The sequence below is a fragment of the Etheostoma cragini genome, chromosome 2 (genome assembly GCF_013103735.1).
Source record: "Etheostoma cragini isolate CJK2018 chromosome 2, CSU_Ecrag_1.0, whole genome shotgun sequence".
Taxonomy (NCBI): domain Eukaryota; kingdom Metazoa; phylum Chordata; class Actinopteri; order Perciformes; family Percidae; genus Etheostoma; species Etheostoma cragini.
In genome coordinates, this window is record NC_048408.1 from 15520998 (window position 1) to 15547072 (window position 26075).

The following is a 26075-nucleotide window of genomic DNA, read 5'->3' on the forward strand; positions in this document are numbered from 1 at the left end:
GTGTGTGTGTGTGTGTGTGTGTGTAGGGTTGGATCTTATCACGAGATGCAGTGTTGTACCGGTAGTTTCTTGTCCTCCAAACCTACTCACTTACACACACACACACACACACACACACCCCTCAACACCACTTGCATTTGATTGCCTTCCTTGCCATCATCATCAAATCCCCCACCGCTCACACACACACACACACACACACACGTGCGCCCACACGCACACACACATACACCTTGCCTTTTGGCCTGCCGTTGAGACAACTAGCCCATTGTGAGTAGCAACAGGTATGCAGAAAAGACTCTCTTTGAGAACAGGCAATTGGATGCTCTGTGCATGTTTGTGTGTGAGCAAAAAAGGACAGTTTAAAAAAATACTACTGATATACTAAACTAGCATGTTCAATGCTTTTAATGTACATATGTTCTTGTAAGTATTGTTGCAATAGAAGCTTCAATATATCGTCACTTGATGTAACCCTAAAAATATAAAAATTCCATTTAGGCTGAAGACGGCAAGAGGAGGAGGAAGAAACTAGCAGTGAAATGAAGCATGATGACAGCATTAGCGTACGAGCAGGTTGAAGGAGAGAGGAGGGAAGGAGGGAGGAGAGGATGGAGGGTTCAGCAGTGTCACCACACAGGAGGGGGGTGGAGAGGTTACACAGGGGTCAAAGGTTGAACAGCAGAAGGCGGGGGTGTAGGAAGAAAGGGGGGAGAGGGAGGAGGAGTGTTGATCCAGCCTTCACAGTGAGTGGATGTCACCTGTTTACACATTCAACAGTCTGCATCGGCCCTGCCACAACAATAAGGTCTGTCCAACCCTGTCTCCAAGAAACTACATCAAAATATTAACATATAGCATGTAGTCATCTTTTCAAAACGACCTATTCTTGCGTTTACCAAATAAGGACTTCTTGTGGTCTTGTGGTGTGTTAATAATGACTAAAAGGAGTACAGGTAGCAGTATCGTGACGTCACACCGACGCAAAACCTTTAAGACAGGAGGGGTTGGTGGTTTGGTTAACAAAATGTATGACTTTGACGAAGGATCCTGTTTCTTACCAATAGTCAATGCTTGTTTTTCTTGCCACATTTTAACTAAACCAAGCCTTCAACATTAAGGTTGCAGATCAGACAACAGCAATATGAATCATGAATTATGAATCACTTTTGTAAGGGTCATTTTTAGCAGTTATGGAGGACTTTCAAATGGATGGATTTATGTCCTCTAACAAAAGCGGTTACCAAACCTTTACCGTACCTTTTTTTTGATATTAAATGGATTCGTTTTTCCTAAAGTAAATGGTAAAATCAAGTGATGTTGATGGAGATGGAGTCATCACATTAAATAACATTGATACTTGTCTTTCCGGATCACATGGCTAAACACTTTTGACATTTCATTTGAAGGACTTGCTGATAGAGATGGAGTTATTTTGCAATTAAGGGAGCCAACCTTTTAACACCCCAATCCTGGTTTTTTTTTTCAATATTCTTTCTTTTACACTACATTGTTAAGACTTCCTTCCATCTTGCTTGCTGCTTGTGTACAAGACTTATTTTGCCTCCTGAGAAAGAACACTACATAGCATATTAAAAAATGTATCTTTCACGTCTCCGTATTGAACAGCTCCCCTCCATTTTTCTACCTGTATGTGACACCCTAATTTTAGCCTGTTTCGACTCCCCCCTCGTCTCGTTGGCCTTCAGTGATTGGCGCAATCAGAGGGAGGTGGGGGGCGAATTAGAGGGGAAGAATGTGGCCATTGTGCTGTCCAGGTATGTGTGTTTGTGACAAACATAAAGAGAGAGAGAGAGGAGAGAGAGTAGAGAGAGAGGGTGATCAGATCTTGTTACAGGTGTTTCATAAACAACACAATAGTGCTAACAGGTTCTCCTCTTTCACTCTCTCTCTCTCTCTCTCTCTCTCTCTCTCTCTCTCTCTCTTTCTTTACTCTATAGCTTTAGATTTCTGCTTCAGTATTGGTGCATTAGGCGTATGGCTTTGTCACACACAAGCACACACACACACACACACACACACACACACACACACACACACACACACACACACACACACACACACCAAACTGAATCAATGCTTCCCCCATAAGCATGAGATGATCATGTGATAATCACGTGACATGACTTTAAACCATGTACACGTTTGTGTGCATGTAATTCACGCTGTTTAGGCTGTTTCTCTTCCTTATTCCTTCGCTGAATAAGAACCAGCTTCCTGCTTTTGAAAAAAATCATTTAAACCATTATCAGGTTTTAGAAAAAAACCAAAGAGATCTTTTCTTTTTCTTTCCAGGGCCGTTGTTTCTCCTTCTGTTGTCTGTCTTCCTGAAACTAGAGCGGGCCCAAACACAATACCATTAAGGTCACGCTGAGAAGAAGTAGAAAAAAGTGTAGATATGCTATATATTCCTGTCTTGGGTGCTTGTTTGTCCCTTTTTGCAATTCTGGAATGTGATACAGTGGGTTGAGAGATTAGCATCATTCTGAAAAATGGTTCACCTCTTGAACCCTCTTGCACAATTAGAAATGAGGCCACAACCACAGTCTGAGTGACAGATAGACCCATTTAAATAACTATCATAAAGCAAGCATTTAACTGGTATCTATTTTTGGTTTTGGTTTTGCGTGAGGCAGTTGGAAAAAAAGTGTGTGTCATAACTTCATCAGGTCTGACCAGCACTTGAAAATACACACACACACACACACACACACACACACACACACACACACACACACACACACCTTAAATATGTAGAAGTATTTACAGTGTTCACAAGGAAGCAGGTTGATTGTTGAAATAAAGGACACACACACTCACACACATGGGAAGTGTTAAAGGCAGGGCTAACAGTGGGCTGGAACAATCCGGAACAGTGTTCCTGCACCTTGAAATACTAAGTAGTCTAAACAACTCTGGTTCACGGTTTCCTACATCAGTGTTTCCTGTTCTTTTAAAATAACGGCAAATATCCATCCCAGTGTTTCCCGTATTTATTCTCACCTGCGCATTGCCATGATAACATGCACAAGGAGAGTGTCTGTGGTAAGTTCAATTGTCTGAAATAATAGCAGGACAGTCAAGTGTCTGTTGTCTAAATTGGTAAAGTCAGATGAACAGGTGAAGATCACGTTGCTCGGTAGTGAACGACACTGTGACATGCTGCAGGTTTGGTGTTTTTAGCCGAGCCCGTGGTTCATGTGGATTTCCAAAAGTAACTGATATATATTAAAATAAACTTTAAAGTGTTAAATTTGATAATGGAATTTGGTGTGGTGGTACAATGAGTGTTTAACTGGGTTAGAGCCCCGCTGCCAAATCCCACTTTAAACCCTAGTTACAGGTGTCACTCTGCACCTTCCTGTCCTCCATCGCCACATGAGATGTTCAGGAAACAGTAAGTTAGTATGTGAAACTCCAAGCTATAAGCCTTATTTTACATCTACTAAACTAGAACCTCAACAAATGATATACTAATTGTCGTTGATTAATTTCTGAATGATCATATTCTGTTTACTTTCAGTTCTCATATCAGCTTTTCACTTAATTTTGTATTATAAAAGTTTTACAAATTTGGTAGGTTGGAAAAAAAGGGCTCCTTTATTTTTTTTATTTTACGGGGAAATTGTTAATTTCATTTTTCCGTAAATCACATTCTAGAAATTGAAGATCTTGTGTTCAAGAGAAAACGTTAACGCAATATAATGCTTCTGGGTTTGTTTCATGTATTGTAGACACACATGGACATCTTTAAATCATAAGAGGCCCCCAATCTCCAGTTGAAGAAATTTGTAATTTCGATCTAATAATCTTGAAGATTTTGGAAACTATAGAATCTGGGCCATTTGCCAGAGACATTGCTGCTCACTCACACACACACAAATGTTGTAACTGCCCACAAATGTACACTATGTAAAGACACATACAAGCACACGTAAGCGTGTACACAACTAAATCTCGTTTGTGCAACAACAGGACACCCAAGGCTAACTGACGCCCTGCTCAACCAGTTCCTGAAAAAAAAAACACAGGACAACTCAACAAGACAGCAACCGATCACAGACACATACACACAAACTCATCCCCACACAAATAAACATTGAGTCCCTGTCCCACAACCTTGTAGTGAAGGTTATAGCAGTCAGCTGGGTCAGTGTGAACACCAGACCAGCTGAAGAAATGTCCTTCCAGATACCCACTGTTCGTGTTTGTGTGTGTGTGTGTGTGTGTGTGTGTGTGTGTGTCTGTGTGTCCTCCAGGTGAAAAAACACACCATGTCCCTTAACTTAACAGCTGAAACTGTTTTTTGAATAACTGAAAAGTGAAGATTGAATAATAAAATGAGAAAGAGACAGAAAAGATGCAAAAAAGAAAATATGACAAGTTCCCGGCCAACCTGTAGGATGATGGGACGTGTAGTCACAGTGTCGTCGTAGGTTCTTCTTCCACCGTTCAAAAGCAACGATCCAGCTTGTCACTTTCTCATCTTCCCTTCCTCTTCTTCTTCTCCTCCTTTGTGCTGTCTGTCAGGTTCTCTCCGGCCACTCGTTCGTTGTCAAGGCACCTCCTGTCTTCAATGACAGGTCGTCCAAAGCACAACCAGAAGAGATCTCAGACACATCTAGCAAACACACACTGAGAGAGAGGACAAGTCAGAGATTCAGTTCTCCTTTTGGTGTTTTTCTGGAATCTGACTCAGATCCTCTCAGTTTGTCCTCTCCTCTGCTCCAGTCACGACAGCGCTTGTAGACGCAACAGCAGGAGACAAGAAAAGGGGAGGGAGCGCACAAGGCCTCGAAGTGGAGGAGAGAGAGGGAGTGCTGAAGGTGGCAGAGTTGAAGGAAAGAGGGAGGGAAAGAGGGAAAGATGGAGGGAGGAATGGCAGTGGTAATTAGTTAGTCTGTACCTGACTCTCACTGACATAAGCCCCACATTCCTCAGACGCGAGGAGGGGGAGAGGCAAAGTAGGAGAAAAGAAAAGAAAAGGTTCTGAACACACACACACCAAACTAATGATGCCAGGAGACTCCTCAGAGATACCCTCTCCACCAAAAATCAAACACAAACATATCTTTTCTTACAGCACACCATCGCTGAAGTGTCGCTTAAGTCAAAGGTTGCATGGTGTTCAGTGAAAGTGCTGCTCGCCGTCCGTCACCTAAACACTCCAAAGACTTCCACGCAAAGTCTTCTCTCCCGTCTCTTTTCATATAAAAATCTCTCTCTGCCCGTCCCTCTCTCTCTCTCTTTCTCTTTCTCTCTCTCTCTCTCTCTTTCTCTTTTAATCATGTGTATGGTGTACACACTGCCTCTTGCTAAAACTCACCAAACCTGAATCTGACTGCCCAAACCCCCAACACACCTCCCTCCTATCCTCCATTCCGGATGGGAAATGCTATCCTCCTGTGGCTCTGGCCAATGACTGTGTGTGTGTGTGTGTGTGTGTGTGTGTGTGTGTGTGTGTGCCTGTGTGTGTGTGTGTGCGTGTGCGTGTGCGTGTGTGTGTGTGTGTGTGTGTGTGTGTGCGTAAACCAGAATCTTTTCAGCCGGGGCAGCATTCCTCCAAAGGAGTTTCCTGCACACCTAGTTGCACACCACACTGTTCATTCCCATCATCCACCACATGCTTATTACTGATGATCAAACACAGACCAACCTTTTGCTCAGTCACAAATGCATGCAACTCCTGACATCACAATGACACGCTGTCTTTATCTTACGCTATTCACTCTCTTGATGTACGTAGGTCCCTCTGTAATGACAACTTTCAGTAAAAACAACTCCAGGGTCAGCATAACGATGGCAGACAGGACTGAGAGTGAAACGGTTGAAGATAACCGAAACACAACTAGCTCAACTGGTGTTTCTTATTCTGCTCCTTTTCTGCTCCTTCCTGTTTCTATTACTCCTCCCTCCCCGCACACGCTTTACACTCTTTAATTTCTGATATCGTACTTGTTTGATCATGTAGAGCAGTTTCAACACTACCAGACTTCCAGCATTCGCTTCTCATTCAACATGTGTGTGTGTGTGTGTGTGTGTGTGTGTGTGTGAGTGTGCGCGTGTGTTTGTGTGTGTGTGTGTGACCAGACGTCCCTTTCCCCGGCTGGATCTGTCCCAGGAAATGTCCCCGGTTTTTACTGTGACTGACAGACTCAAAATTGGAATGAAAGAAAGAAAACAATGACCAAACGTAGCCTAGTAGGCTAGTACACCCTACGCGTGCAGGCTCAAGGCAGTATTTACATGGATTCTGGTGGATTAAGCGACCTTAATTTCGCGCACTTTTATGTTGTTAAAAAGGATCTTAATCTTTAACAAGATGATCAACCTCATAAGAAATCCTTACGATAGTGTTGTCAAACACTTAGAATATTAATCTCTGTCTGTCAGTAGCAAAACAAGCACTTTTGTGAACGTAAATACAAGTTGGACATATTAACTTACAAAGCTTGTTTTGCCGGTGCCGCCTGCAGCGATCTCGTCTTATATTTTCTTTTGATATTGATCCAGTATTAATGACAAAGAAAGTATTTCCTCAACAGTTCTTATTGTATCCGATACTCAATGGGCTGTTGCAGAAACAAGCCCAGCCTGAAGCAATAAAGCAAAAGCTGTCAAATAAATGTAGTTTAGTAAACATTACAACATTTCTGAAATGTAGCAGCCGGGGTGAGACCTGTTGGATCAGACCTTTGGGGGGGCTCAGCCCCCAATGAGAATGTGGCCTACATGAAATGTAATCATATTTACAATATGCATAAATCCGTGCACACCCATTACTCTCTGTGAAATATCCCACCAACTCTTCACTCGACACATGTATTAGTACAACAAGTGGTTCCCGAGTAATCCAGTTTTGAGATTGCAACAAAATTTCTGCATGATCTCCAAAATTATAATGTATTTTTATGTAAACTATTTATGTCAGCACAGCCATTTTTTAAATTGCATGGCCAGTGTATCCCATCATACTGGTTATTATATTGCCAGATTCCAGACAATCCCACTTACTTGTAGATACATCCCACTTACAAATATGAATATATATGTCTAATGTTGTTCTTCCTAGTCACATCAGTGCAAAATGTGAAGAAAAAACAATTCCACCTGTGTGTAGCCTCTATGGTTACAATTCTGAAGTGCAAAATAGTTCAGGCTAATAATCAGTAACCTCTTAATTTCTTTTCAAAGTGCAACAGACTGATAGCTTGGCTCCGTAAATATCTGTGGGTTTTAGTGTTTGTTTGCCTACCTGGATTCCTTTCAGAATTTGGCGTGGGTGGAGCCAGGCACTTCCTTCTTCCTGATTTCAGGTTCGTGGTGTTTGTGACCTCCTAGTGACAGCCAGTTGTCATGGAGACAGAGAGAGAAAGAGCTGGTCTGAACAGTAACGACTGTGGTCAGCCAACTGACAGACTGAGGACAGAAGAGAGAAGTGAGGGAGCAGGATTTTTGTTTAGAGTAATAATACACACACACACACACACATACATTCAGATAAAGTCCCCGCACACTCACACACACACACAAAAAAAACTGCACACACAGTAGGGAACTTGCGAATGTGTGTATAGGAAACTGAGATTGAGTCAGACGTGCTCATACAGAGAAATAACGTTTCAACACAGCGGCTGAACTCCGGGCTGGGAGGAGGCTGGAGCCGTTGGACGTGTTGCTCAATACATTTGACTTTAATGTTTACTTAACAGTACTCCCAGACCTTGAATAAAGTGTGCAAATACAGAAGCATGTATGTATACAACACTTGAGTTAAGATTTAATGTCTGTGCTGTTGAAGGTGGGCTACAGAGTTCACAGTTGACCTTGAAAAAACCTTTTTACTTGATTATCTCAGGTGGAGCCAGTGAATAGTTGGTGTTTAGTCATCGTTAGGTGATAATGGAGTAACAGTGTGTAGGCAGAGAAAGCTTATTTATGCGTAACAATAACATTCATATATAACAATTTCCTTATATAATCCGAATGGCGGACCCAGCAAAGGTAGGCAGTGGAGTGGATAATAATGAATTTTAATACAAACCCAAAAATTAAAAAAAAAAGGAGACCTGGAAAAAGCAGGCAAAAAGATGAAGAAGAAGAAAAGGAAGTCCAAACAAGAACTAGAATAAACAAAACAGGGACGACTAACAAACACGCAATCCAAACTGAAAACAGAAACAATGATCTGACACAAGACAAGGGGAACACAAAGACTAAATACAGAGGGTAACAGGTAACAAGACGCAGGTGACACAAGGGCTGGGAGCAGGTGGAAAACATTAGGCAATCACAAGAGCGGGAAAAACCCAAAGATAGGAAATAAAACAAGACAAGGCAAGACAGAAAACCAGACCGTCTAAATAAAACAGGAAACGGAGCCAGGTACAAAACTGAAAACCAGACTAACAAAATAAGACTAAACACCAAAACCATAACATTTCCAGTGTTGTTCTATATTTGGGCTCTTTTACAACAAATCACAACCACTCATTGCTACTGCTGACAATTACACAAAGTATACCAAAGTGTTTTGGGTTGCCAGTTGTGTTTCATCACAATTTACAACTCCTCGTTTCAATAATTTTCTCATCGCATGAATATCCACCTCCAGAGGCTTGCTCAAGGCAGGTTATCCTCCACAGTGAAGACTGTGACTATATAGTTGCATGTTTATACGGCACAGGTTGTTGAAAGTTAACTGAATGAACTAATCAATTACCACTGACAGTATTGAAGCATGTCAAAGGCTATGACATAACTTTCAAGCAGTGTGTACCCTTGTGTGGTTCCCTAACATCGGGGGCAATGGTTCAATAAAAACATTTACGCAGTAATGTAAGAGCTTTCCTGGATATGTTTTTAGTCTATATCATTAGTTCAGTGCAATATAATATAGACCTACAGTGAATGTGTGGGTCCAGTCACATTTCAGAGCCGGTTTTGACCAAAAACCTTTACGTGAACCACGTTTTGTGTTTTTTTCACATTCCTTTACATTGCATTGTTAAAAGTGCTCTTTCTATTACTTGCATGTCATCTTTTAGTTGATTCAACCATCCTCTTGTAACTTATTGATGATAAGAGAATATCATTTATTGTATTGTACGGTTTCCTGTTGAAACAACATGTTGGGCCATGAATAATGCAGGTAGGGAGCGTTCCAGTTCCAAACCAGTTGGATATCTATGGTAGAGATAAAGGACAATTTATGTGAGGGGAGGGGCAGGATTGTTGAAGAAGTTAGGATTGTTTAAGTGGTAGGAGTTTCAGTAAACACCTCCTGACACAGAATGAGGTCGGCGATAAAGATAAACAATTCAGCAGAGGGAAAAGTGTTGAGGTTGGAAAAAACAATGCTATGTCATTTTTAAGTAAACCCATTTTACAATTTAACATTTTCCTGTTAAATTCAACTTTTTTTATAGTGTAAAATCATAACAGAAGTTATCTCAGTGTTGCAAGACAGAGTAAAAGGATTCTTCTGGTTTATTAACTATTGACTAACTATGAAAAGAAGTACATAATTGTTACTGTTGATCATGATAAGTAACAGCACAGATCTAGAAACATGGCCAGATTGTCTAAGCCGCTTTATTTGTTGGCAAAACAGAAAATGAGGCATCTGGAATGTCAGCAAGTAATTGCAAAGGAAAAATGTGTGTGTGACAACTATTGCAAGTGAGTGGGTCAATTTTTTTTTTTTTAAGTCCACCTGTGATGGATGTTTACAAAGCACAGTTTTCCGGATCATTTCTGGCCTTATTTATTTTCTCCCAGATTGTTAACTTTCAGACTTCTCTTTAGTGATGTTGTCACTTTCCAAGATCACAGCAACAGAGAAGAACAATAGTGTTGAGTGGTATTGATTTTCTCATCAAACTCTTGGCAAAAATAATCAAATGAGCGTGTTTCCTAAAAGGTGAAGATCACTGAAAAGAAGTGTTAACCTGGCATTGAGAAGGACATTAACCTGTTCTCCAAGAAGAGTGGTATCAATCTTCTCATCTATCTGAAGGAGTGAATCATGTATTTCCCAAAATATGATCCATTCCTAGAAATTGTGGTCAAAAATTATAAATAAGACCAAATTTGTAATAAACTGAAATTATCCTTTAATGATTGCTTCAGGAACCTTTAGTTTACGTACACACACACACACACACACACACACACACACACATACACACACACACACACAGCCTTTTCACGGGGTGTAAACAAAAGTAAACTCTTCCCACAATAAGCAGCTCAGACCCCACCCTGGTTCCACAATAGATAGAGGAGACCTAAGACACAGAGTGCAGATATTCCCAGGAAAACACTCCTCCAAACGCGCAACAATGAGATACAAAGAGCCGGGCCAAAGTGTATCTATTAACTTGCAACAAGTGGGCCTGATCTAAGGAAAACTGAGAAAAGAAGGAAAACTTGGATCATATTACAATTGTATCTGCTGGTGAACTGAACTGGATTTATGAGTGTGTGTGTGTGTGTGTGTGTGTGTGTGTGTGTGTGTGTGTGTGTGTGTGTGTGTGTGTGTGTGTGTGTGTCTGCGTGTGTGTGTGTGTGTGTGTGTGTGTGTATGTGTGTGTGTGTGAGCAAACAAGATAGTACAGACTCATAGGCTACAATTTCTGCCTTCACATTTCATTCAAATCTTTTAAATCCAGAAGTCTTGCTGTTTTTCAAAACCTCAACATAATTCTGGAGTCTCCAACGATGCCCACCATCATAACTGGAAAAGCACATTTACATTTTGATATGTTCAGTATTTAAAATCTGTCTCCTCATAAGCATAAATAAGGAGTCTAAGGGATTACTGAACCAAATCAACTATTCAGGACTTAAACAGCATTGACCGAGAAACTAACTGTTAATTTCCAAATGCACTTTGAGCACCAATTATCTTTCATCAGTTTCAGTCTATGGAGTCCTAATATTCAACTGATTTGATTTATAGTTTGGTATGCCTCTCAATTTATGGATTGGCATGCCTCTCAACCACATCTATACAATCATATTTCTTTCATTTGTGTGTTTCCTACTTTGTCACAGTTTAGGGAAGGCCCTTTCCACAAATGAGAATCAGAAAAAGCAAAATCTCTGCAGCTAGCTTCTGAAATCTTGTTAAAAACACAGAAAAGGGAAGGATGTTATGAGATGTTCAAAAATCACACTTGGGTATGCTAATGTTTGGATGTCTACATACTTTTGGCCACACAGTGCAGGTTACCTGGCCCTTTTTTTTCCACAGAAGGTCAACTCAAGGTTACTCAAGTAGACAACACACACTCACAAATTACAGAAAGGTGTAAATGCTGAATGTGTGTGAAAATAAATTGATTGAAGAGAAAAGAGAAACTCCTCCCCGCGCTGTACTGCTTCCCGTAAAGATTAGACCTTTATTGAGAAAATTCCAGGTCGGCTTATGGCCGCACGACCCGCTGTCTCCAACCGGGCCGATTATTGAATATTCCGTTACACACACACACACACACACACACAAACCCATACAGAGCAACTGGAGGCCTGTTGTGAGGTGACATTGATGACGCGTGTTGGATGGGATAAGCTTTCCAGCTGTACTCTCACCCGCAGAGAAGTGAGGCTCATTTGGCCCCCCAAAAAGCTCACTGAGGTTTTTCCATACACTGATGAACACCCTCCTGCTTGTTCTGTAGCTCACCAAACTCTAGGAAACTAATCAACTTTGAGTTTATCTTTCATTGTCCATTTAGACACCTGGTTCGTCTGCTGAGTATAGTCTTCCCCCAATTCATGCAGAAAACAGACTGACATAAGGAGTCAGCTTCATATATTCGTTGTGGTCAAGTACTCAAATAAAGGCCAGAACAGCCTTTGAAATGGTCACACACTGCAGGACTAAGGCTGTACTGTATCTCTGGCATGACTCAGTAGAATATCTCACCGGGGTTGGTGTTGTCAGCAGGGAGGGTATACGGGACTAGTGAAGGAAGATGGTCTCATCTATTTTACATCCCATGCACTGGCTATATACTGGATGTGTGTTTCACCTGCTCTCTTTAATAAAAAAATTAAAAAATGAATCACAAAATAATGAGTCAAATACCTCCCTCTGGTGGTTTGATACAGACATCACAAAGCTTTGATCTGTAGCATCAGGTTAAAGGAAGACTGGGTTTAAGTGCTTTTCTCATGGCCATTCACGAAGGCTACCAAACGGCTTGTAGACTTAACCATGTTCATCCTGGGTCATTAACACAGAATGAAAGACTATATTGAACTATTTTCAAGTTAAAAGTGTGTTAAAATGTTTAAATGTTTTACTCATTTACCATAATAAAGTGTAAATGAGCAGCTGACACATTCACTGACAGCAGACCAACATAGTGAAATAAAAAATACAGGTGGATGCATGTAACCCATTGCATGTCCAAGCATCTTGTACTGCAAGAATGTGTTGTTTTTTTTCATTTTAGGGTTATTTGGGATTTTGTTCTGGCTGGATGAAAACACTTTATTCAGAGGAGGAAAAGGGAAGCACTATAGATCAAGAGGTCACAAAGAATAGCTGATTTCTCTTTTTTTATGGCTGCATTTTTTTTCAGTCATTTTAATGAACTGGAGGAGGCATAACCGCATTTTAGACTAAGCATGAATAGAGCTCCAAGAATGTTCACACCTTTTTAATGCTTAAAAAGGGGTGGGGTAAGCAGTTTAACATTTGATAGCCCATTGTTGGAGCTCATTGTTATCATCATTTTTATTTATTTATTTATTTTGTTGCCTTTTTTGGATTATACAGCTGAATAAGATAGCTAATGACATCAGTATCTTTATTTATAGGTTGATCCACCTGGTGACGTTACATACAGATAGACATCGGGGAGGGCTAATGGTTTTTACCAGTGCAAGGGACACACCATTTCTATTTCCTTGAATGGTTTGCTTGTCAAAAATAGTCAAATAAACCTCACAAAAACACTGTTCTAGCCTGTACATTGAACATTTTTATTCCCTACGTAAGATGTATTTTGTCAGTGCCTCTTTAGCTGTTGGATTTTGAGTTTGTTTTTGTTTAGTCTGAGGATAACTTCCCTACCACACCCATCAACCTGCCACATCCTGCTCTAACAGCACTGCTAAATTACATTTTCAATCGATAAAGGTTCCAACCGCCAACATTGTTGTGGCATGCCAGATACTTTTGTTAGATTTCGCAAGAGTGAAAGGTTTACTTACCCAGAGCAAGTTTTCTCATGAAATTCTTGGCTGACATTTAATACTGTGTAGGTGGGATGTAGTAACAAGGTGGGTACCACTTTAGCATTTTTAACGCGAGCTTTCGTTGCATGCTTTGATCTCTCCGGTGAATGAATGAATGAATGAATTATTGTCACTCCTGGGACGTGTTAACCAATGCTTGAGGTGTGAAGCACTGCAGTGACCAGCAGGGAGCAGACTCAATCTGATCTGCTGCCTGATGTTTCCCTGCTGTCACTCATGAGGAGACATTGCAGAATGAATTAAATTTACAACAAGTCCCATTGGTCAGACATGATACTGCATACTTTACACGCTGTGCATTCTTAAGAAGAGATCTTAGAGTGATAACACATGAAGTAACCTCTAAATATTAAAAATCTGTACTATGTATTTTACTGTATATCTGTAACAGAGAGGAAATGCCTCCTTCATTATCATATTGTTGCCATGGTGCTTCAAACGCAGGACAGAACTGAACCACGCATGACATAAAGGGTGATGAGTGTATGAAGTGGGACGCTGTTTTATGATGCATGGTAGGAAGAGACTTTTAGAGCAGTTTGTGGTGAATAGTCAAAGTTTGGATATGTGCCCAAGCTTTTTTTCTTTGAGAGGATGAGCTGTGTTGCTCCCGTGAGGAGGATTCGGAGTGACAAAGGTAAGACCTGCTATGCAATTTTAAACAGCCCATCATCGTCTATGCAGATTACACTAAGCTGCTGTAGCCTTTTCTTCCAGCCCTGCTCCTCTAAAGGGGACTTACAGTTTCTCTTAAGGAGGAGAGTGGAAACTGCTTCACACTCATTAAATCACTGCTGTTTGATATTCATTAATTTATTCCAATTGCACTGACATGGCCTTATTGGACACGCTGCACATTTCTGGTCAATTCCAACTTAATGCTTAAACATTGATGTGTGCTGTGAAAGCTGATTACATTCTGTCTGTGTTTCTATCCACTTTAATTGGAGGTTAGTGGTCCCTGCAACTTTTGGATATTAATCCTTATGTTCAAAGTCAAGTGATCCAAACTGCTAGTCCGTGTGTGTGTGTGTGTGTGTGTGTGTGTGTGTGTGTGTGTGTGTGTGTGTGTGTGTGTGTGTGTGTGTGTGTGTGTGTGTATGTGTGTGTGTGTATGTGTGTGTGTGCGTGTGTGTGTGATTGAGCAAAGCAGGTCGGTAAGAGGTGGACTTTTGTCCAGGGTCGGGCAGTGGTCCATTATTTATTCATGCTGATGTATCTGACCGGCCACCTAATTGCAGCAAGAGGAGCCCAGTTACCCACCGACAGTCTCACATTCGCAGAAACTGGAAAGCGGATCACATGTCAGCCATGACTAACGCTATGCGTCTTATTTACATTTGCACCTCTCAGATCGAACTCTGTAAACAATGTTTGTGTCTGTATAGATGCTAGCTGGTTCACCAAAGGTTGGGAGGAACATAAAAGAGTACAATACATAAATGTTGAGAGACTGATATAAAAAATTGGTTGCAGAAGTGCCTGACAAGTGTTTTGTGTTGTTGCTGTGATCGTGGTAGACAAATGTAAGTCTTTATGCTGCTGTTTTTGTGTTTGTTTTCTTTGGTTGTGTGTGTGTGTGTCTGTGGGGAAGAACTTTTGGATATGAATCCTTACGTGCCAAGTCAAGTTATCCAAACAGCCACATCCTGCAAACTTGTATACTGCTAGTTCATGTGTGTGTATGTGTGTGTGTGTGTAACATGAGCTGCTCCCCGTTCCTTGCAGTGGGCTCCAGCGATGATGTCAACACAAGCTCGGTGACAGAGGAGATCATCTCACATCAAGACCACAAGCAGCCCCTCTCTTTTCTTCCTTCTCTTCCTGGTCTTCACTTATCTTTACCTTCCCCAGGTAAGATACAACTGAGCTTCAATATGTTCACACTGAGAGATTTAATCATGTTTAAAAGTATTCAACCTTATTTCCTAGTGCAGTGTAAGGGCTCTTAATATTCAATCATGTATCAAAGAGGCCGTACAAGAAGTGTAGTCGTACACCAACCAAACATATGAATGTATGATGATGAAAGCAGAAGTTCAACACTGGACAAAGGGCGAGGGCTTTTATTTTGAAAAGAAAGACCAGGCTCGCAAACATACCTGTGTCGCCTCAGGTTGCAGTTACCTATAGCTGAGCTGTACGTAGCAGTTAAAGCAGAACAACAAAACAAATCAGCCAGCCAAACTTTTAATAGTATATCATTAAGTTAGAGTACAGGATAAAACTTCTTCTTGGAAAAACATCCAACAGCCAACCAAAATGACCGAAATCTAAACCTTGTACTGTATTGGAAAGAGCACCTGCAGTAACAATAAACAATATTGCTTCTAGGACCTGCTGCAACTAATACATTTTCCTCCTCTGATGTCTCTTCCCTCCTTTTATGACATTTCATTGTGTCCTCTCTCCAATTTGCACTGTACATTAACACAACCCTCAATTCTTTCTCCTTCTTTATCTCAACACTTGATCCCCTCTCTCTGCAGCCTCTCCTCCATCAGATCAGGCCTACCTGCAAGCAGGAGCCATTTTCCAGCAGCTGCGTACAGAAAAGCCAGTAACGCAACAGCTTCTCCATTATGGGAAGAAGACAGACACACCGCTACCAGAGAGAGGAGACAAGCCCACTCAGAGACAGGCCTACCAACTCGCCTTCAACACACTTAAGTGTATTAAATACTGAAGTTACTAACTTTGAGATTTTAGTTAAACCACGTGCCCTGTCTGGAAAGGACAGGCCGATGGTTAAACATAAAGTCAGGGATAAATTTAATTGATCTACAGTACACTACTGCTATGTCTGTGGACCTAATACACTTCCTATAAAGAAGCCTTATCTCTTTAATGAATAGCAGTGGAGCTGCAGCATGTGTCAACTCCAATATTCACTTTTGAAAAGCAGCTTCAACTGCAGACTGTAGATTAAACATACACACATTGTAATATAATCCATTTCATTTCTCTATGTGTCTGCAAAATTACTTGAGCTGGAGTTACAGCAGATGTCTGTATGGGAGGTGATAAGAAAGTACATGCCATGGACACACACACACACACACACACACACACACACGTACAAAGGCACTCACACAGCAAGCGCACACAGTTTATCATATTTTTAGAGAATGACTGGTATCTGCAGATAGTTTTGAATTTGTTTGGCTAGGTTTGAAGATATTGCTCTGTAAGATGTCTGCCGCCACCTCAGTACAGTGAAATAACTGTTAAAGGCATGCTCAGTATCTGAAATAACAAAAACACAATTTTTCTTTTTAAGAAATGGTGCTATTAAACATTTGAATGTAATTTTTCATTACTGCAAGAACCATAAACAAAATTACATTCCCCTTGATTGTAATGGTGTGTAGATAGGAATTTTAATAAATTAAGTTTAATTTGGGTAAACTAAGCTTTTAAGATTTCTTTTCCATAACTTTATTGTGTCTTGCATGTCTTAGTTTTGTATTTGTGTATTTATTGTTGTCCACTAACAACATTTCTTTTCTCCTAGACCATGATTTACTGGAGGAAATCATTGCTGACAGCTGCTTCAACACTTCTCAGCATATTGTGAGTCCCACTAGATTTGACATGAGTGGTCTCAAACTCAAAATTGATTAAAAAAACTTCAGCACTTACTCTAATAAACTGCCTGGGAGTTATCTGTCTTCAAATAAAGCAGCCGTGTTTTGTCCGTCCATTTGAATGTGCTCCATCAGAATATGGTGGAATGAGAGAGTGAGAGAGAAAGAAAGGGGTGCAGTCAAAGCCCATTTGTATTCTGATCTGTACGTAGTCTGGCTGGTTATAGGTGGCAAATGATGCACAGAGGAGAGAGCAGACGCACTCTCCAACTGGGAGACTGTAAATGACACTATAAAACACTGTGTGATGACACATACATGGGCAAAGAGACACTGTGTGTGTGTGTGTGTGTGTGTGTGTGTGTGTGTGTGTGTGTGTGTGTGTGTGTGTGTGTGTTTAAAGGATGACTTTATTGAGGGATGGGAGAAACATACAGAACAGGCTGATAGATCATTAGTCCTATAAAAGATTCCACACACCTCGTTACTGCAATATACATATTCAACACACCCACACAAACACACCAACACACACCCTGAGAAAAGGTGTTGAAGCAAAGAATGTTTGTACGTGGCTATAAAAGCAAGAAAGGAAAGTGTGAGGAAAAGATCTGCTTATCATTTTCCTTGAGGCAGTTATAATCAATATTTTTTATAATAAAAACTGACCAAACGTTATGTGAAAAGGGTCGCTTGCAGTGAGAAACTCACAGATGCAGCAGGAAGATGTTTAGTAACAAAAGCGAGTACAACTTGCTCAGCACCAACAGCAGACAGACAAACTTTTAGCTGGTAAAGATAGCATTCAGCAGCTAAAGAGACAGGTATTTCTCTCAGAAGTTGGTGGAGACCAAAATTGAGCAAAAGAAGAGGGAATGTTGGTTTATGCGGCATTCATGTGGTGTCCGAATTATTGAAAACATTTGTAGATGACTTGCACAACTGAGTTGATTTCATATTACACAGGAACATAGCAAATGTGTTGATGGTGAAGAAACCTTTTATTAATTGACGGAATTTCAATAAACTTTCTTGCTCCCATGAAACTTGTAATATTGTATAAGAATGTAAATGTTAATTACTGTCAACGTAGAGTGCCCTAGAATTGTCAGAAAAGTTGTTTATTCCCATTAATCCAGGAAAAGCAATACTTTAGTGGTTTGAGGAAATGTACAAGTGTAACAAGTCTGGGACAAAATCCCAAATTTAAATCAATCAATGTCTTATTTCAACACTCTGAGCACTAACATACAACACATCTTCTTTTTAGCATCCATGTTGTTTCCACATCACGATTTAAAACTCATTAATACACTGAAGTCAGAAGAACGACTTCCCAAATCGGGAAATAGGACCATCTGAGGAGCACATGAATGCACCATCACATCTGCATATCGCTATCGTCTAATGCTACTGTATATTCTATATGATAAAGTTAACAATGATGAAAGCGCTCATGTTTTTCAGTCCAGTGACTTGTTGCCGTTGGCGATGGTGATGCTGTTTGACTTCCAACACCGAAGGTTTATGTTGCGTGAACGTTCAACAAAGGAAAGGGAGGAGCTTTTCCAGGAAGTTAGGGACCTGGAGAACAGTCTGCATAGGTGTGTGTTGGTTAAGTGGGGATGGTAACATCTTGCATTTATTTCTAGTGCAACTTTGAAATTGTGCTTAAATCTGGGTATCATACAAACTGAAGGTATATGATGCGTGAACTAAAAGTATATTTACTATGATGGTGTGTGTGTGTGTGTGTGTTGCAGGTGTAAAACCAAGCTGGCAGCATCTTTAGCTCGCTGCAGAGTTAAACAGAATCTGCAGAGCGTCTCTTGTTTTCTCTCTGGTCCTGTAAGGACTAAACAGCACAGAGCAAAACAACTGCCACTCTATGCGTGGGTCAATACCCTCAAGACCAGGTACTCTTTCTCTACTCTTGATCAACCTCAAGGTCTATGGGACATGGTGTCAGGTCAGGATAGTTGTTAATCTTTCACAGAGTGGCCGTTTATAAAATTACATTAAGTGACAGGCTGTGCTTGGGGGGATTGCAATATGACGTAAATGGTGGGTGAAGTTCACTGGGGCGTATCTGAGACAGGACGGTTCAGCATTCGTAGAAACTGAGGATAAAAGTGCTCCTGTGGTAATTTATGTAAAGCTAAAATGCTGCAGCACTGTTCACCAGGCAACCCTGGAGTGCATTTGAGTCACAATAGTTGTAACTATCCTCTACTTTACCCCAGGATGTTTCTGCCTCAAATAACACTTAACCTAACAGAAAACATTTTATCTCATCTGTAGTGTTGAGGAAGTGTGTAAAGCGTTCCAAAGCACGGGCTTGTGTGAAGTGAAAATCATGACTGACCTCAGAGAGGCAACGTTCTGCAGAGACCCTCTCTGTCCAGACACACTCGTCTTCCCTCAACCGCTTCGTGCTCTGCTAGAGCGCAGCAGCCTCACAAGTACACGTGCACTTAACATACAGGTATGTATGATTGTGTGCAGGCTGTAATTGAGCTAGTTAGAGGTAACACTCACTAATGAGAAACATGCTTTCCTCACTTGGGAGTCTTTGAAGATAATTTTAGAAGACAGGTTTAAGACTGACTAGTTGTACACATCCAGCTGAAATAGAAGTACCTTTTACTGCTTCTCTTTTTCTTTCTTAAGTCAAAATGCAAGTGCTGGTTTAAATCTATCAACTTAAGAGTGAAAATAAACATAACTTTCTTAATCACTTTAAAAAGAGGTGAACATTGTTTGACATGCTCTTAGTGACTCAGACTACATTGTTTTTAGGGGAAAATATAAATGAAACAATAAACTGCACAAACAAAGTAAATCCAGATATTCTTCTTATTTTTGCTGGCCAACCATTAATCACAAATGACTCTAATCCTCTTGTTCCTCTACTTATGGAGCACCAAGAACAGTTCTTTATGTTCCTTACGTTCACATTATCTAAAGCAAAACTAGAAAATGCATTAGCTAACACTGAACTAGATTGCTCACATAAATGTTTAAGAAGAAGGTGAAGCAGTAAGAATAGTTGGAAAAATGGGCATAGGTTTAAGTAGTATGAATGTTCATTGAACTGACTTTGAGATTACTGTGAGACAGATTAAAAGCTCTGGATATCCTGTTATGATGTGAATGTAATCTGTGTAACTGTGTTAAAGAAATCAGTTTGCTGTTAATCTTGATCAGCAACACAGCCGTCTATAGCACTGGTGGGTACAGTTTTGTTGAGAAAAATAAGAAAATCCTCTACGCATGTTTGAATAAAAAGCATTCTTCTCTGTGTCTTTTTTTGCAGGACAGGAGTGTGTGTGTGGCAGTGAGCACGTTACGCCCCCTGCTGTTTGAAAACGGTGACGTCCTGGTGGTGGGGTCTTTCTCAGCTGTGACTTTGGCTCACATATCTGTGGCGGCCGCTGACCGCTCTGGCCGAGTGTTGGTCTGTGGTGCTGATCTCCCTCCTTTACAGATAGAGGAGATACAAGAACTACTTACACAAATGGAAGTCAGAAGTGAGCAAAATGAATGGGGAAACAAATAAAGTGTATTATGGACTGTATGAGACTTTTTCAAGAATATTTCCACTTCAACCTACATGCGCACCTTATGTACAGTACATACGCATGACTTTCCTGATGCATATTCATGTCCACTGTAGATGTGCGAGTCTTGTCAGAAACCTTCTTTGGTCTGGATGAGTGGAACACCACCATCCAGCGATTAAAGGTCATCATAGTTCTGCCTCAGTGTACGTCCTCCGCGCTCAACGACCCTGTGCCAACCATCCACAGTGAACATGGAGGTACATAAAAAATGTAGAAAATTAAATATATTGAAACATTGATAGCATTAGTGTATGATGAAAATGCTAAATAATTTTTGTTCTGTTGTCAGACTGGGCTCTGCTGCCAGACTTGTGTCACAGTTCTGTATCCCGGAGCAAAATACACACAATGGCCGCCCAGCAGGCACGACTGCTAGCACATGCTCTCTCCTGTGAGTATATATCGAAAGAAAGGTGGCTCTCCAGTGCCCCTGTGGTAGATATGCTACCACAGGATAGATATGCTAGATATGCAGGGGCGATTTCTTTCGCCCCTGCTCATCAGACAGACTGTCACTGTTTAAAAAAATGCTAATTTTCCCCTTCTTTTCTGTTAGTCCCAAAGGTTCAGACATTGGTCTACTGCACACGCTCAGTGTATCCTGAGGAAAATGAACAACTGGTGAAAAGGGTTTTAGAGAAAACACACACCCACCCCAAACTGCTGCCCTTCAGGTAAACAAACACACACACACACACACAAACACACATACACACACACACACACACACACACACACACACACACACACACACACACACACACACACACACACACACACACACACAAAACCATGTTCTATCTTTGTGTTTTAGTTTTCTGGCTCTTAGGTAATTATGCAATCAGACTTTTCCTTTCTTGTCCACAGGCACAAACCACAAATGAAATGAGGAAATGGAAATTAGTTATGTGCTGTTTTTTGTACAGGCCAAACATAAGGTGACAAGTAAATGGCAGCTAAGCGAAGCTCCCCTGTTTTATCATGAAATTTACTTTGAAGCTAATTGTTCTGTCACTGAGATTCTGTCAGATGATTGAATTCACCCATCAAGGCTCACACCACTTTCACTAAAATCAAACAAGATATCAGCTTATGAAACCAGTCATCATGTACAACTGTATGTTTTTGAATGTGAGCGTGAGAGGCGACAGTCACCAGGCTGGCGACAGCATAAAGGACCAGCTGCTGTTGCCGTGGGGACAGTAGTTAATCCTACAGTTGGGGGGAATGGGGTGGAGAAGATTTCAGTCTGTTTCACGCCTGCTACACACACAACTCATTTCGTACCATCCGTCCTCTTAAAGAAATACAAATGTTATTATATTTGGTCACATAAGCTCTTTTATCAACTTAACGAAGTGCAATGTGACGTCAGCAGCTGTACACATCTGTGTTTACAGTACTTGTTCAGGGAAAACACAAATCTACTGTAGCACCATGCTGCCTATGCTGTTGTTTTTAGAAGAGTTGGCACTAGTTCGCTCCAAAGAAGCACTAATATCAGAAACATGCTAATCTTCTAAACTGCCATCAAACTGCTTTCCTCGTGTATAAAAAGGTTGGCCTGCATCAAAAAATTTGCAATATTTCCTTATTAGTTGAATGGTTGAATCATCCATCTACCCCGACCTCCTCACTACACAAACTTTGTCGCTGTTGATACTACGTTGCCTAACTTCCTCCTAAGCAGTTCTCCCATCTGCCCAAAAACACTCAACATAAAATAATTAAAGGAGCCACATGGAGAGTTTGAATAATGAATTTCCTGTATTTGGTTCTCTAAATAATTGATGGTTCTTTTGTACAATTTCCTAAAACTGCTCATTCTTTCTCCCATTCGCTAACAGTGATACGTCGCTGAGTTAATGTGGCAAGGATTAATCAATGGTAAAATGTCACGTAGCATCTTTTATATTTTTTCGCTTTAAGGGTGAACGGTCCGATTTTCCCCGACGATTCCCAGTCAGGCAAAGACTCAACAGACTCCAAATTCTTCAGGCTCAAACCTTCTCAGTTCACCAACGGCTGCTTCATCGCACGGCTGTCCCGACAGGTGAGAGGGGAAGGAAAATTTGGAGACGTGGAGATAACAGGAAAAAAGTGAGAGAGATGTGGATGGCAAGGATGTGTTTGGAGAAGGGGAACAAAGGTTTTGAAGTGTGTGTGTGTGTGTTTGTGTGTCAGTAGTGCTGAGGCTGCACTCTTTTATTGTCTGTTTGCTGGGAAGTCGGTTGGCTATGCTTGTCTGCACGGAGGCACGCATGCACGCACACACACACACACACACACACACACACTCCACTGAAACACTGCAGCATTATTCCAATACTCTATAAAAAAGAGACAAGTTAAACATGAAATACGCCTGAAACATTTCAGTACTTTACAGCAAAGATGAATGGAGATTCTCTGTATCGTTCTTCCAGCCCTTCCTCCACCCCTACAGTCGTGTTGCATCACTTCGTTGCTCCATCTTTGCCCCCCTCCTATTTCCTCTTCTTGCTCCACTCATAAAAAGTACATAAAGAAGGAAATTAGATGCCGCTCCTTTGATCCCCTGCAGCTCGAAAAATGGTGCAGTGAGGGGACTGAGCCTGTAAATGAGTGTGTTTATATTCTTTTCAATACACACACACACACACACACACACACACACACACACACACACACACACACACACACACACACACACACAGAGGGGCAGGTGTCCAGTGGCAGTGCAGTAATTTTAAATCTAATGATCATCATGTCTAATTTAATCAGCATCATACGTCAGAGCTACGGCTGCAGATTTAGTTACACTGACAATTCAGAGGTGTTTCACTGCTGCTCGCATGAATGACTTCACATCAGTCAAACTGTGCTAGAGGACGATTTAAGGGAATATGAAATAGACACCATGTCAGCATAGAGAGACAGCAAGAGAGAGATGGGGTAAAGAAAAAATCTCTTTTAAAAATGCAAAGGGGGACACAAGAAAACAGACATTGGAAACAGGTATGTCTGGAAATTTCTGAAAAACTGACAAATCTCATCTGTAAAACACATCTGACACACTGCCATCCTTCATGCCTCACTCCAGTACACTCTAGTCTTCTCCATTTTATCACAAAGTCTCATGTTGCAGCATAATTATAGTTTTCAGGCAGGCTTATGAATGACTCAGAGCATATTATGCTGTCAATGCAAGAAAAGTGAGAAACAGCGTAAATTCAAATTAAACACTTGAGAGTGAATTAAATATGCATTTGCAGTTTTTTCAGCAGTGAGTTAGGCAATATGTCATTCAACTTTTAGAGGCATTTCTAATCTATTTGAATGTCACTGCAGATGAAGACAGTGTTTTACCCCTACACATACTGTATACATACAAATGGAGCAAAATGTGTGTGTGTTTTGGACCTGCTGACAACATATTCTTTCGGTCCTAAATGGGTTCATCACTCACATATAGGCCTAGACATGTTCAGAGTAGTTTTTTCAGGGGTATCTCAGTTTAATAGCCACAACCAACAATTGCAAGCGGCATGACTACAAGGCTGTGACCTGCATGATGTCGCCATGGAAGAGTGCTCTGTGCTTGTATTGATCAACATCACAGAACGTGTGGAATTGATCATAAATGGACACACTAGTCTTTTTGTCGGGATGCAGAGTCGGTTGTCGTTCACTACGATGCACTACAAGGGATGAATCAAACAATCAACTGTTGTGCCCAACGCCCATTTTGTTCCCAACACCCCTATATCTGTCAGGTTGGGTTATTATTGGGTTGATATTGTATAGTCTGAAACCGGCAATGGTTGTCCACCACGATGGTACAGACTAAAATGTATCAACATGTTTGCATTTAGGCGATAGGGGATCTGCAAAATAGTCTCGGGAATGAACTTGTTTTGCAGCCCACCACAGAAAACCACATAAAATATGAAATGAAGTTGACTGTTCACACAATATAATAAAGTGGGGTATTTCAATTAGTTGGATACATAGTTTAATGGAATTTTCTCTCACCAGTGTATCGCTGCGTGTAGGGTACTTCCCACACTCTGACAGGATATAAATCCTGTAATCTCTCCTTTCTCTTCTGGAGGATAACGTTATGGCTGTGGCTCTTTTCTACAGCGTTGTGTTGTCTTGTCTCCTTGGTGCTATGTTACCCGAGAGACCTGTGGTTTTAATGTGTTGTGTCTTGACATAAAACCTTAAGCTGACCTTGCTTTTTCAGGCGGATCCCACTAAGGTAGAAACAGTCCACGACGTGCTGGCAAGGGCAGCAGCAAAGGGCCTCCTGGGTGGAATAATTCCTGAACAATCAAAAACCACTAAAAAGGGGAAAAGCAAGAAGAACCGCCTCGCCTCACCCAGTAGCAAACCTTCATCCCCTTCAAGCCAGGAGAGACAGAGAGAAGAGCTTGTTAATGGAGAAGATCCAGTTGCACCGTCAGAACATGAAGAGAAGAAATGTGAATGTGGTGAGGAGGGAGAGGAGGAAAAGGAGAAAGATAAGGGGGGAAAGGGAGGAAAGAAGACCAAAGGGCTTAAAGGAAGTAAGCGAAAGGTCAAACGGCGACCAAAACAAAGCCATGAGAAGACATTGGCAAAAAGAAAAGTCAACCAATCACATCTCAAGAGGCGTCTTACAAAAAGTATACCGAGAAGAATACCTCGTCTTACACTGACATTGATGTCTTCTGCAAAACCCTCCAAACACTTGTCTCCAATCACAGCCCTGGCGCACAAGCTAAGTAAAAATGCAACGATTACATCACAGAAGACGGTCTTTAGCACCTTTTCCCCAGCCAGTCCTGCTCCACCTGCTGCTCCCCATGCAGCCTCCAAGCAGGGGCAGAAACACAAAACTGAAAAGACTGAAAAGACTAAAAGAGCAGCGAAAACACTGAAGGATGCAGCTACACCAGAAAGTCTGTTTGAGGACAGAGGAAAGGTGGTCAGGCCTAAAATAGAGGTGGTGACAGAGAATGTGTTGAAGCCCGCTGATTTGGTCTTGCCACCCATTTCATCCCCTTCCTCCAGCTGTGTAAGCAGCAGGAGTGGTAGTTCTCTGTGTCAGCGTCCGTCCCGGGCCTCCCACTCCCAGCTCCCCCAAACATCTGCATCCTCCTCGGTCTCTCTGCCTGGATTATACAAAGATCATCCTCACTGAAATTATTGGCATGTTCTGACACTAGTCAGTCCAATTATAAAAGTAAATCATTTGAAAATGTTTGAAAACAAATATTGTTGTATTGCAAGTTCACGTTGAGAAATAAAAATTATGTTAAAAGTAATTTAGCCATTTCACAGATTTCTTTGTTTCTGGCATAACTTTAGTTCACACTCTACTGAAATGTACTTGAACATTTTATTAATTAAGTCAAAAAATCTTAAATGAATTAGCCAGATTCTCCTTATTGTATATTATTGTGAGTTTAACCATTTTTAGATTTTTTTTAAAAATTAAGGGACAGTGTGTATATCATTGAAGGGTGAGAGCTGGATAAAGGGAGTTATGTGTTTTTCTTATTGCTGAATGGGTGCTTGTTTAAATTCATTCATAGTTTTATTTCAA

At 41.0% G+C, this 26075-nt stretch overlaps 2 protein-coding genes across 11 annotated transcripts in view; one reads left to right on the forward strand and one right to left on the reverse strand.

The window, feature by feature from the left end:
* The window catches only part of rbm47 (RNA binding motif protein 47), a 33694-nt gene extending 26267 nt beyond the window's left edge, over window positions 1–7427 (reverse strand). For 6 of the 10 annotated variants that reach the window (XM_034858568.1, XM_034858548.1, XM_034858539.1 and 3 more), the window contains exon 1: window positions 4418–5096. The gene's annotated coding sequence lies outside the window, so the exon portion shown is untranslated. The other 4 variants (XM_034858485.1, XM_034858494.1, XM_034858524.1 and 1 more) reach the window with 4 other exon arrangements.
* A 7569-nt stretch (window positions 7428–14996) lies between these two features.
* LOC117951655 (putative methyltransferase NSUN7) lies at window positions 14997–25684 on the forward strand. Its single transcript, XM_034883461.1, has 12 exons — window positions 14997–15147; window positions 15783–15965; window positions 16808–16866; window positions 18348–18484; window positions 18644–18796; window positions 19182–19365; window positions 20197–20410; window positions 20557–20700; window positions 20793–20894; window positions 21060–21177; window positions 22433–22556; window positions 24732–25684. The coding sequence occupies exons 1-12, from the start codon at window positions 14997–14999 to the stop codon at window positions 25668–25670; spliced, it is 2508 nt and encodes an 835-aa protein (XP_034739352.1). The 3' UTR covers window positions 25671–25684.
* The last annotated feature ends 391 nt before the right edge of the window (window positions 25685–26075 follow it).

Coding starts and splice junctions, on each gene's coding strand:
- LOC117951655 (XM_034883461.1), top strand. CDS start 14,997: ATGAGCTGCTCCCCGTTCCTTGCAGTGGGCTCCAGCGATGATGTCAAC. Junction 16,867..18,347: donor TCAACACTTCTCAGCATATT/GTGAGTCCCACT, acceptor CATGTTTTTCAG/TCCAGTGACTTGTTGCCGTT. Junction 20,895..21,059: donor GCTAGCACATGCTCTCTCCT/GTGAGTATATAT, acceptor CTTTTCTGTTAG/TCCCAAAGGTTCAGACATTG.